Raw genomic sequence first — 12,261 nt, 5'->3', positions numbered from 1 at the left:
GGCACTACAAAATTCAAATGAATATACACTATTGAAATAATCATGTACTCACTCTCGAGAGTTTTGGATGAGTCAGTTAACAGTTCAGATGGAATAATTGATATGAACATCATGTTATTTTTGTTTCAATGTAAATTATCCTGTCTGAAGTTGTAAGTTTATATGTGGATTTGAAATTTACAAATTAAGAAAACACATTCACATGATGCATGTTGAAATGGCCACAGCCGACCAGCAGGAGGGGAAAGAAGGTGCTCCATCTTCCCGCTGACAGATTTGTAGATTGGAAATTGCTGTATTCATGGTGCTAGTTTCAAATATCTGCCACAGTGAACCCAATACAATTACTCCTCATTATGTGGCAAAGTACCTCAAAGTGTATTTGTTTTTATCTGAAATGAAACTGTCATACTGGTAAATAGTCAACAGCAGTGATTTGTTCAGGGGTTGTGTGTGTGTGTGTGCGTGCGTGCGTGCGTGTGTGTGTATGTGCGTTAATGCACGTGCATGCATGTGCATGTGTGCGTGCGTGCGTGTGTGTGTGTGAGAGTGAATGGTGGATAAAGAATTCAGGTTTTCATTATGAACACTTTTATGACATAAATGTGTTGGAATAGGGTGAATATGATATGACTTCAATGGAATATGATAATATTTGGTATGTAATAATACCAACTGTTTTATGTAGAACTTACTGATACGAAACAATCTGCATAATTGGACTCCATTCAGGAACAATTATTGCATAAGTCTGTAATTCTGGTTCAGGACATTTCTGGTCAGTATTAGTAAAAATAATAAATGATAATTCATTAATACCAAACCTTTTGTTGACCTTCAAGAAATCTTAGTCTCGAATTTCAAACCTGAAACCAACTGGTGTATTTTCAGTATTAACTTGAGTTCTCAGTGTGTTGTGAAACCATGGTGTTGGAATGGTCTCTTGGCATCGTGAACTCTGGCAGTCATTAATATTATCTGACCATTATTTTTAACAAGCTGAGTATGTCAACACACAAAGAAAATTAAGAAATTCCTTCCATGGAAAGATAAAATATCCTGGTGAAACTTTTCAGTGGTCAAGATTGCTGATAGGGATATGGATAGGGAAGACACCTCTGTCCAGCTGACTGGGCTGTGTACCAACATATCAGTTGCAGTTGGAAATATTTCCTCAGTATTTATTTGCAGAATTGTGGAACCCCAACTGGCTTATCTGATTATCAAGATATATATCCCTCTGCCTGAGTGGTCACTTAGTATGCAGGCAGCTGTCAGTGTGAATTATCTCCCCCTTTGAGCTCTTCTGGAAAATGAGAGGGAGATGAAATTTTCTGTCATGAAATATATACCCCCCATGTGTGTTGGCTTAGTGCATACATATGAATCATACTCGGGGTGTAATGAATTCACATAGTTACATACAGCTCACAAGCCAGGCAGTTCCTGGGGTTGACCATGGCTCTGACCCATGCAGTTTGTTTAAGATTCAGATTTCATTTTGACAAGTCAGAGGGTAAAGTGTGGGGTCTCTTGGTGTGGAAAGTAATTATGTGAACTTTATGTTGAAGCAGCTGTAGAGTTGGTTTCATTTTTTAGTCTTCTTTTTTAACAGTTTTGTATTTCTTGAAAAAGGGAATTTTTATATTTTGTTTTTTTGTTTGTTGTCAGCTTTTTGTTATTAAGGGGTTGGAGAGAGGAATTGAAACAACACGCTTAATGTCTATTTCCAGTGGTTACATTGTTGCTAGAATAACTGTCACCACATCAGTAATATATATAGTCTCTGGGTGCTACTGTAATGGCTATTCTGGCAACAAAAATGGCCACATTAATTACGGATATTTATATTCCTCCCAGGTAGAACAAATGACAATATCATTAGTACCCTTTGATCTTTGTCCATATGAATTGCCCTACCTGTTACCTGGCCATATTTATCAGTTACCAGTTTTATGATCACAATGGCCATCAAGGTGTGATATATGGACAAGGCAAGTGTACACCTGTGGCAGTTGTTGTTATGAGACATTGTTGATGTTACTGCTATCTACACTGTCCTCGATAAGGACTGGCCATTAAATCCTGACACCTGGCCTCAACAATGCCTCTGTCACATGATCCTTGTCACATGACCTCACAATACTGATATGAACTGATATTTGCTGGAGCCTCCATCTGAAGACATCATGTCATATTTACATGATTGTCAACAAACATTTAGTAATTTATATTCTGTGAGGAATTTCTTCCTGAAAATAAGATGCATTGATAAACTGAGTTTGCTCAAATATGACAGATGAAATTTCATGCAGTAAAACATTATGTGACCCAAACCCTCAATTAAACTGCACATTTTTGATATTTGAATTGAGGTTTTTCGATAGTAGAAGAGATATCACTACAGTCGAAAAACATATTTCCTGTTTTGTTTTTCAAAGTGGTCTCATCTTGAGCCTTGTGCCATTAGGAAAATGACGTGATCAAATTGCCCTTTCATAGAGATTAGCAAGATTACTGGATCAAAGGACCCATCAAAATGGGGTAAATTTTTTGCAATTAATGAAGGAAAAAATATTTTATTCTTGATAATTCTGTCTGATGCAGTTTTATAGTCCCAGGTAAAATATCTCCATTCACGTATGAAAGATGCTTTTGTGAACTCTTCAGTCACAGGAACTCAGCCAATGCTTTCAGCATGTTTAAACTGAATCACACACCAGTTTTAATTGATGTTGAGAAGTGAGTTTTCGCCATCTCATTAGGTAAGGTTTGTCATTTTGATCCGAGATATTCATCTTGAATACAGGCAGTTCAGTCAAGCATGGATTTAAATTTTATTTGATGACACAGTTAGTAGTGGTCATAAAAAGCTGAATATGCCACTCTGTATTTGGCATGCGTGTGTGCGTGTAATCAGCTGTAGTGCAGACACATAATCAGCGACAACGAGCACACAGTAACCTGTGCCCAGTGAGAAGCGCCCCCTGTCTCAGTGTGTCTAAGACAGGGCTGCAGCAAGGATATGCACTGACACCATCTCTATTCAATTTTCTTAATAAGAAATGGCAGTATGTCGCAGTTGAATGTCTGCTGGGGCAGCATGGTGTCCGCGTTAGTCACCCACTCTCAGGGGACACTGCTATCAGACTTTCCTAGAAGATGGTGTCATTTTAGGACAATTTGTTTTCAACCAGCATCGTCTTCTTGATCCGCTGTCTGACTGGAGGATGGGATTATTCTTGGAGCTGCAAGCGTTATCACATCTCTACATTCACAGAATTACGCGCTTCATCGATCATCCCTTCTTTGTCTTTTCATCTTTTTCCCCTTCACTGCTTTCCATTTTCCTTGCATAGAACTAGATTTCTCATGTACCTCCTTAGGCCCTTGTAGAAGCTAGACCATGTGGAGTACTTTTGGCTTAACTGAGAGAAATATTTCATGTAAGATTTGGCTTTTCAGAAAAAAGACAAATTGCCCCAAGAAAACCAGTGTCAAAGAAAGCAGGGAAAGACATAGGTAAGCTATGGATTGAGAGGAGGCCAGTGTGGCCGTGCTGTGGTCAAGGCTGATTGTCCACAACTGTCCTCTATGTGTGTAGCCTGACTCACCTCTCCCTGTAGCTCCTCCCTGTCATAACTCACTCTAACCGTCCACCACAGTACTAAACACTTCCTCACTAACCAACATGCATCCTCATGTGTTCATGTAGCTCACCCGTCACTGCCACGTAGTTGTGGAGGCCGGCATAGAAGGAAGTCACATCACCATCACCTCATCCCATAGAATATAGGATGTGTATAGGATTCTGTGGGACTGTGAGACTAGACTGTCTTGGATTCACTCGTTTCGATGTATGGTGATGATGATGACCATTCTTTAACTCAAGACACCACCTAGCTACCAACAGTAGCACAATCATTGATATAAGAATCATCCATTAGTTTTTGCAACATTCATCTAAAATATATTTCATAAAAATACATTGAGAAACATTGAAGTTATCAAACTCCAAAATGAATGATGGGTTTCTATTTGTAACTTGATTGATGACATTATCAAGTATACCCAAATAGCGGATAAAAAGTAAATGATGTGATGATTCGAATTTGGTGTAGTGTCATGATCTCCGAATTGACAAGACATGATAGTATACTGCATGAAGTGTAGAAAAGAATACCTGCAAAAACCTGATACATTGATGCTTTGTGTGATAGGCCACTGGCCTTGCTTATCTCTGCTTGAGTGAGTGTTTCCTTGAGTTCCTCGACATATCTGGGAGAAGTCATTTAGAAGGAGTTTTTTATGCTTGACTGCCTCTTGTATGTTTTATTGTCTTGGAGATAATATCCCCATCTGTTTGGAAGCATTAGTGAAGCTTTGGTATACCATGCCGAATCTTGGGAGGAAACAAGCTTCAAACATTCAAGACATTTTGTAATTAGTATCTTCAAATAACCCCTTTAGTTTTGTGACCATTTTATGAACACTGTATACTAAAATATACCCCATAGTGGTAAAACAACTGTCAGAGATTATATCTTGAGCTGGGTAGTCATAAAGAAGAAAATGTTGGTTAAAACTGGAAATGATGAGCGACATGTGGGTTTGATGTTTTGTACCTATGAAGGGGTTCTCAATCTCAGCCTATTTCATATCCTCATATTTTCTAAGAGCTGAAATAAACTATATCCACTACTTAGTGAGGACCCTTTAGACATGATCTTGTGAACATTAAATGGTACATACTCATGGCATGCATATCGTGTCATGCATTCAGGTGATGACAATTAAATCTAGGATTTCAAAGGCAAAAAGTAGCAGGGAGGAGGATGACATTTGAATTTGTGAACTTATAATTTTGTGTTGCTATTTCAGAATCGAACCTATACAACTCCTTTGTTGAAAAATCTCATGAAGGTCAGTGCACTATGTTGTGATGTTGGTGAAGGGACTATGCATAATTTGACCTTTGACCTGTCAAATTAGCATGCTTTGCATAGAGAATTAAGTAAATTTAGTATATAAAAGTTTATTTGGAATTGTATTGTTATTATTATTGCATGGAGTGATGTGGGTTGAGAAGGTTACAAAAGGGCACATGCATGTTTTGGGTTTTCTGTTTTACTCCTGTCATTACCATACCTGAGCATTTGTCTCATAGGCGCTGCTTGACAGCAATGAACCACATATGGAGTTTAAATTAATTGTTTCTGTCTAGCTTTACAGCATATTTTCCTATTTCTGCAGTATTGCACTCTTGAGCAAAATATATGATATTGCCACAAATCACGTTTCACACATGAAGATTTTGATAACAAACATTTAAAGAGTTGCTGTGCCCCCAGCTGAAAATATTCCCCTTTTCTCATAACTTTGGACAAGCTTCAAATCTTCAAAGTCTTGAAATATTTATCTCCATTTTATCAACAGCCATTTCCTGAGATTAATTTAGGAGAAGGAGATTGGAGGAAGATAGAGGAAGATAACACTATGCTAAGTCTTGAATAACATCTGTGTATTACATTGGCTTTGAGTGATAGTCTCTCCTCCACTCATGTAGATCTGATTAATTCTATTTTACGATGTGCAATGATGTTTGTACTTCGTTCTGCTTCCTATATGATTGTTATCAGAGGTTCCCTCCCAGTTTGAACCAAAGCTGCCATTTTTCACCCTGAAAAGATTAGTTCCTGTCCAAATTTGATCCTACATATTTTTTGTGCATTTGCTGATTAAGTTTAAAGACAAGCTGACTATCTTTGGTGGATCTTTCTATGTTAGAATTCACTGCACACATTTTCTGATTTCCTATGGATTTTCCAATTATTTGGAAGCTTATTTGCACATCACCAGGAATCGGAACGGCAAAGGAAATTGGTGTCTGGCTGTGGCTGAGTTTAGTCTCACCAACTGAAATGTAGGCTGTCTTTACAAATATCTAGGCTATTTAACGGATCATATGAAGCGTAGACTGCTAATGTGTGAACATTGCCATAGCAAAATGTAGTTGTGTAGAATACATTCACTGGAAGAAAATTGATGTTTAGTCATAAATTAAATTGAAAAATTCAAATATGTATTCACTGACAGAATGATTATAGAAAGTATAATTATAGCAGGATGGGTATTACTATCTTGCTTCAATTATCATTTTGTTAAATTAGCAGAAAAGAAATGTGACCTGATCAAAATTAGATTTTGATTCTTATCCAGCTATTGGGTTGACCTTGACCTGCAGAAAATATTGTGCATGTCCAAGTTCATCATAATGCAGGTCAGTGTAAGGTCAAGGCCCAGCCCTAAATGAAACTGTCACATTTCATGGCGGAGGTTATAAATTATTAGCCCACTGTTCCCTGCATACTATCTACAGGCAATAAATTACTGACACTCTACCACAACATCCTCTGAATTTAAACAAGGAATCCTTATCTCTCCAGACCATCAGAATACCACAGCTGGTATCTTTAACCACACATGGGAGACATTTGTCACAAATACTACTCCCCAACAACTGTCAACATTGTTAGTTGGACATAAAGACACTCAGATGGGTGAAATAAATATGGATGTTACATATGGTTATTAATTATATTTTTTTATTTGCTTATTAAAATATGAAAAATGTATCTGGTCTTGCAGGTAGCCACTCATTGTAGGAAGTTATCTTCTTATGTTGATTAGGTGTTTCAATTCACTGATTCACCTTGATGCATCTGAAATTCAGTTTCAAGTAGCATGAAACCTCTGGTTTATCAGAGTAGAGTGCAGTATAGGTAAGAACTAGTTGATTGTCAGGTGATCATCCATTATAGAGAATGAGGTCTGACCTCTCTTCTATCACATCTCACAGAACAAGAAGAGAAGTATCTGAAAATATCATTTTCCTGCGCACATATCCATGGCAACAATGTCAGTGGTTAGTAGGAAGCTTATGAATATTATATACACACTACTCTTTATTTGATCAACATGGTCACTCGACCTATTCTGACTACTAAAATGGCCGAAACGACATAGTGATTGTTACAAGTTCGTAAATGAAACCCATTAGATATTCTGTTTGTGTTTTAACTTCAGCACCATGTACTTCAGTCAAGATTTCCACTTCAAAAGAAATCTAAAAAAGCCATATTTATAATGCATGAAACAAATATACCTTAGTCCCAAGCTGAGTCGACAGTGTCTCTGCAATTGGCCATTTACTTGCATAATAAATAGCAGGGGATAAAGCAGTATTCCACGAGGTATGAGAGAAGTGTGAAGTTGAATTTATTGGCCAGACATAGATGACACGCGAGTCAAACAGCGTATCAACGCATTGAGATGAACTAGGAGAGACTAGCAAGCATAATCTGGCTCTCGATTCTAGTTTTACTTAGTAAGAATTATGCAGTTCCTCATCATTTATATACACATGTGCTACTCAAAAAAGTTAGGGATCACTGAAATTTCCACCTTACTATAATTAATTTTTCATGACAGGTAAACTTGAGTAACCTGAATGAACTGGGTGATCCTTAACTATTTTTGATTATTATTTGTAAACAAGTAGAAGTAAACCTACTTTTTCAACTGAAACTATGTTAATTTTTTAAATTATAGTGTGGTGATTAAGATGTTTTAGATAATATCTAATTGTTTTATAATCAGAAACAATTGTTGCGGATTCTTAAGCTATTTGTTTCAATGATATGTATTTTCATTTTTCATAAAATATATCAAATAAATAAAGTATTAAAATCATTATATCACAGTAGTTAGAATCGGGCATCAGTGATGCTGCAGCTACTTATAAGTGCACTTAAAGATAAAGTTATTATGTTGATGTGACATAAAATAGATACTAGACACAATCTGTAGACAACCGATCTACACTTGCTTCATATCTCATGGACAATGATGCCCAAGATTGTAGCGTTGTGTGAATATATGTCATATGGGAAAAAACTCTATATGAAACAATAAGTATCCACAATGTGTTGTAAAATGTGCATGGCGACCTTGTTTCCTTGTGAAGCAGAATCAGGTGACCTTTATAGGATTTGATATTTATTCAAGTGGCATTTCCTCTAAAATTCAGTAAAACAAATTTCAGTTCTTTTACCCAACAGGAAAATGGAGTTTCAACATTGTTTGAGTTTGCCTCGACAGAGTTTGACACTGTTTGTATAAATAACAGAAACAAATGCATTGTGGGTCATATTAAGACACTCATAAAAGAACACATGGCTTTTTCCAAGTTGAAAAAATGAACTGGTATCTGCTAGCAATATTTTTTTCATCAAGGAAGAATGTTCTTCAGGAGTAGCTCTAACTCTTCTCGCATCATGCTTGCTTTTGCTTTCTTTGCATCTGCTTTTGCTAAATACACAAATAAACACAAATTATGTTATTTTTTCAGCTATACCTGTCACTGTTTTTGTTTGTCTCATCTAAGAGTAACTGAGCTGTCCTTAAGCCAAGTAAACAGGCGGCAGTTATCCATCTTGGATCTCATTGGTTACATGCCTTCTTGAAATTTGAAGACATGCAAAAGATTAAATAGCAATTTTCGTCTTGCATTCTTCTTGTAATCTTGATAAAGTCAAAGGAAACGATGATTATTTGAATTCAATTTAGAATCTTTTGCCAAATTTATGTGTTTTAGATTCAGTTAAAATATCTTGATTGTATGTTTTGGTTTGCCTTGCAGCAAGTCGAGCCGAGGACGATGAAAACATCCCAGTATACATCAGTGTGTGCGCTGCTGTGGCGGTACTCATCATCGCGATCGTCATCATTGTCATAGTGATGAGACGGAAACGAACTCAGAACAGAGGTCCATTTTCGGATGGCCATCGACCTGGTGAGATTATAAGAGAAACATATATTTATGAATTTATGAAAAGTGTGTTATAATTGTTTTCATGTCAGTATTGATTCACTGTGGGGTCCTACAGAACTTTCTGTTCACTAATTTCACACATCAGTTATTATAGGTGCTACTATTTCCTCTGATTATACAAATATATCTTTTGTATATATTGATATTATATTTTTTAGAATTAGTTTTGCTTTGAGACTTTTTGTTCTAGAATACACAAATAAATGTCATCTGATTTGGAACATTGTGTTTGTTTAAGTTGACAAGTCTTTGAAAAATTCTTAATGAGTATTTTCATTATGTGTCATATTTTCATTACACTATTTTTCAGATGCAAATATTTCTTCTCTTGGAGATGATGAGAAGAAGATCAGCAAAAATGGAGGTTTGTTCAATTTGATTAAATGAATATGATTAAAGCTTTGGAAACAGTGAACAAGGATTTTAATGATGTGATTTGTTGGGGTTTTTTTTCAAATCAAAAACGTTTAAAAGATTCAATCAGTTTGGTTGTCATCAGAACTTGTCATTACCTTTCTTTGTTACAAAGTCTAATTTGAAAAACACTAGAGATCAAAGCAAGGGCCTCTATAATCCAATTAACCCCTTATGTCCTAAATGGAATCAGTGAGCATGGCAATGACAGCAAAAGACCTAAAGTCAAGACCTCACACAACCATTTTGAAAAGTGTATTAATGAAATCACAGACAAGAAGGGTTGCATTCTTAGACACAGGTCATAACAGGACATGTGTTTTAACCCTAGGGCTCAGTAAGTACCCCCCAGAACCCCTTGCCCCACCCCAGGGGCAGCTGCCAGGCCTGACAGAGGACAAGTATTTACATCATTAACTCTCCTGTCAATACCAGAAGCCAATCGGAAGAAGCAGGATGTCTTTTTTCTGTGCCTGCATCATCTCAGAGTCAGCACATGACCCCAGACAGTCTTGCATCATGGGAAAAAATGGCCGCCAAATGTCGCTTTAGGCAATTTTGTCCTAAACAACTTTGGTTCTGGTCAAATCTTTAACGACTCTTAGTGTCTCTTTAAATTTTTTTGTCATGGAACTTGATCTCATCATAATGTTATTGTCTTTCTTCTTCTGTTAAGGAGGTGAAATGTCCCTCTGATCCAACCATTGAGTTTGTTAGTTTTTAGCAGCGATGGTCCCCTAATAAGCTTTCGTATAAACACAGTTTGTTTGTTCTGTGGGCAAGAGTAGGAAGTCAGTGACAGACACAATTGATTTACATGAACGAGCGATTGATTTAGATGAGCACAGAGACAAGACTAGGAACACAGATTACTTGATTAAGATGGAAATAATCCGATCATTTGCTCTGTCACTAGGCCATTTTACTCGCCTTCTTTCAAAGGGACCCCTAAAACAAGCCAGGGGAACTAGGGGAAGCACGCTCATTAATGGTGGACGTGTTCGGGATTGGGAGGCTTGACAGATTTAAGAGTAACGAATATTTGGATGCAGCTAATGCATGAAGCTATTTGTCATTGTTAACAGTTCAGCATTACGATCACATCCCAAACAAACACCAATTTTATTGAAAGAATTAAATTTTGATACATTTCTGCAACTGTTTTATTAGGAAAAGATCAAATATTTTTTCATTCAATAAAGAAAATTGCTAATTGGAACTTCTAGTTAACTTCTACTTTCATTAAAATACAAAGACATTTGTGAAGTCTCAACATTTCTTCAAATGTGTAAATTCAGTTTTAAGATTAATTAAATTATCTATCAAAGATAAAACAGTTATAATAAGATTAGGCCTAGGTTAAGCTCCTAATTATTTTTGTTTCATTTATGTAAACGTGTTATGGTTTGATCTGAGGTTATTTATTTAATGTTTTAATCTGGTACAGGAGAACTTTGATTTAGCTGTTTACACATGAAGAGAGCACACAGTTAGAACTAATGCCTTTAAATCTTTTGAAGTTGCCTAAGACAAAGCTTTTCACAGAATCTTAAGAAATAGCTGACCATACTCTATTCATCATCTAAAGTAAGATGGCTTCTTATTCTCATTAAAAGCCCATTTGGAGGGTAACAGGATAGGGCTCGGTGAGGCCCCCCTAAACTCCAGTGATAGGGGCATGGCAGGGATGTAGTACAGCAAGGGTGAGGGATGGTATGACGGATAGGGTGTCACATCTGCCCAACCCCCCTGGGGACTGGCAAGATAACTGTGACAGTTAAATATAGTATTTTAGCACTCTGTCTCTTAAAAAATGTCTCTGACTCACTTAATCGTCTGGGTTAACTTAAATGAAATTTGCATGAGACTGTTTAAAATTAGCCCTGTTTGAAAGAGCAACAGAGTCATGTGAAATGAAAATGCCATTGACTATTTGGAATTGCTAATAGATTAGATTTGAGAAATTGGTTTGCACACTCCATCAAAAAAGACAACATGTCTTGAATGGATTTAAAGATTCTGGTAATTCCAAATTTAAAAAATAAATAAATTTCTGTTCAATTTTGTTGACGGACATTTTCACATTCATCAAAATTGCTTCAGTGTCAAATATGAATAAATGAGATTCAGTTTCATAAAATTGTGATTTCGGGAAAATCCGGAGTTAAGAATTATGGGGTATTTGACAGGAAATTTATTATTTTTAATAAATGCATTTGAATTCTTTTTCAATTGCAGATATGTTGTCAGTCCAGCCTGATCTAACGCAGACTGTTGTAACAGTTCAACATGCAAACTCGGGAGATTCACCAAACAACAACCATGTTAACACAATGGAGAAACCACCAGCATACAGTGTTCCTGACAACAACCTACAACATAGACACTCAGCAACTTTGGGCAAGAGTAGCAAAACTCTTTTGGTGGAGCCTACAATTAACCACAACGTCAATAATTCTATGGAGAAATTGACAATTAAAGACAAAAGCAATTTATCAGTACCGTCTATGGGCAGCGGTAGACCAATGTCGCAATGTGAATCATTGCAGGATAGTCGTCAATCGATGATCTCCATGCAGTTGCCAAGTACGATAGATGCAGAGGCAGTCACTTGGAGTACATTTACCAGTAATGGTGGCAGACTCCTGCTTCCGGAATCAGGTAAGGGAAATTACCCTTTTAACAACAATTTGGAAAGAAGTTTTAGCACACCTGTTGCAGAATTAGATTTTTGGCTGGAAAACATTTCAAACTGTTAAAAAGATGAAATTTTTTTTCAGAGGCACATGTTTTTGCCATGAGAAACACATAAATCCATGAATACTTCTTCTAGTATGCTCCTTTAGGTTTAAGGTAAAAAATGTTGCTGATACTATCTTCGTCAAGACTTATCTCAGTACTTGAGGCCTACATTTAAAAAACATATAAGTTTTGTGATGTTAATGAAAATGAAG

The 12,261-nt window shown here is 36.5% G+C and overlaps 1 protein-coding gene across 1 annotated transcript in view; it reads left to right on the top strand.

Moving 5' to 3' along the window:
• The window catches only part of LOC124276348 (netrin receptor UNC5C-like), a 73,785-nt gene that overhangs the window by 39,972 nt on the left and 21,552 nt on the right, over positions 1 to 12,261 (top strand). The window contains exons 8-12 of the mRNA XM_046711992.1: positions 3,466 to 3,522; positions 4,882 to 4,923; positions 8,702 to 8,854; positions 9,204 to 9,257; positions 11,546 to 11,968. Coding sequence (XP_046567948.1) covers positions 3,466 to 3,522; positions 4,882 to 4,923; positions 8,702 to 8,854; positions 9,204 to 9,257; positions 11,546 to 11,968 — 729 coding nt within the window. The remainder of the gene's footprint in view (positions 1 to 3,465; positions 3,523 to 4,881; positions 4,924 to 8,701; positions 8,855 to 9,203; positions 9,258 to 11,545; positions 11,969 to 12,261) is intronic.

This window comes from Haliotis rubra, unplaced genomic scaffold, assembly GCF_003918875.1.
Source record: "Haliotis rubra isolate DU_JTF1 unplaced genomic scaffold, ASM391887v1 Scf105, whole genome shotgun sequence".
NCBI classification, from domain to species: Eukaryota; Metazoa; Mollusca; class Gastropoda; order Lepetellida; family Haliotidae; genus Haliotis; species Haliotis rubra.
This window is presented reverse-complemented; position numbering and strand designations above follow the sequence as displayed.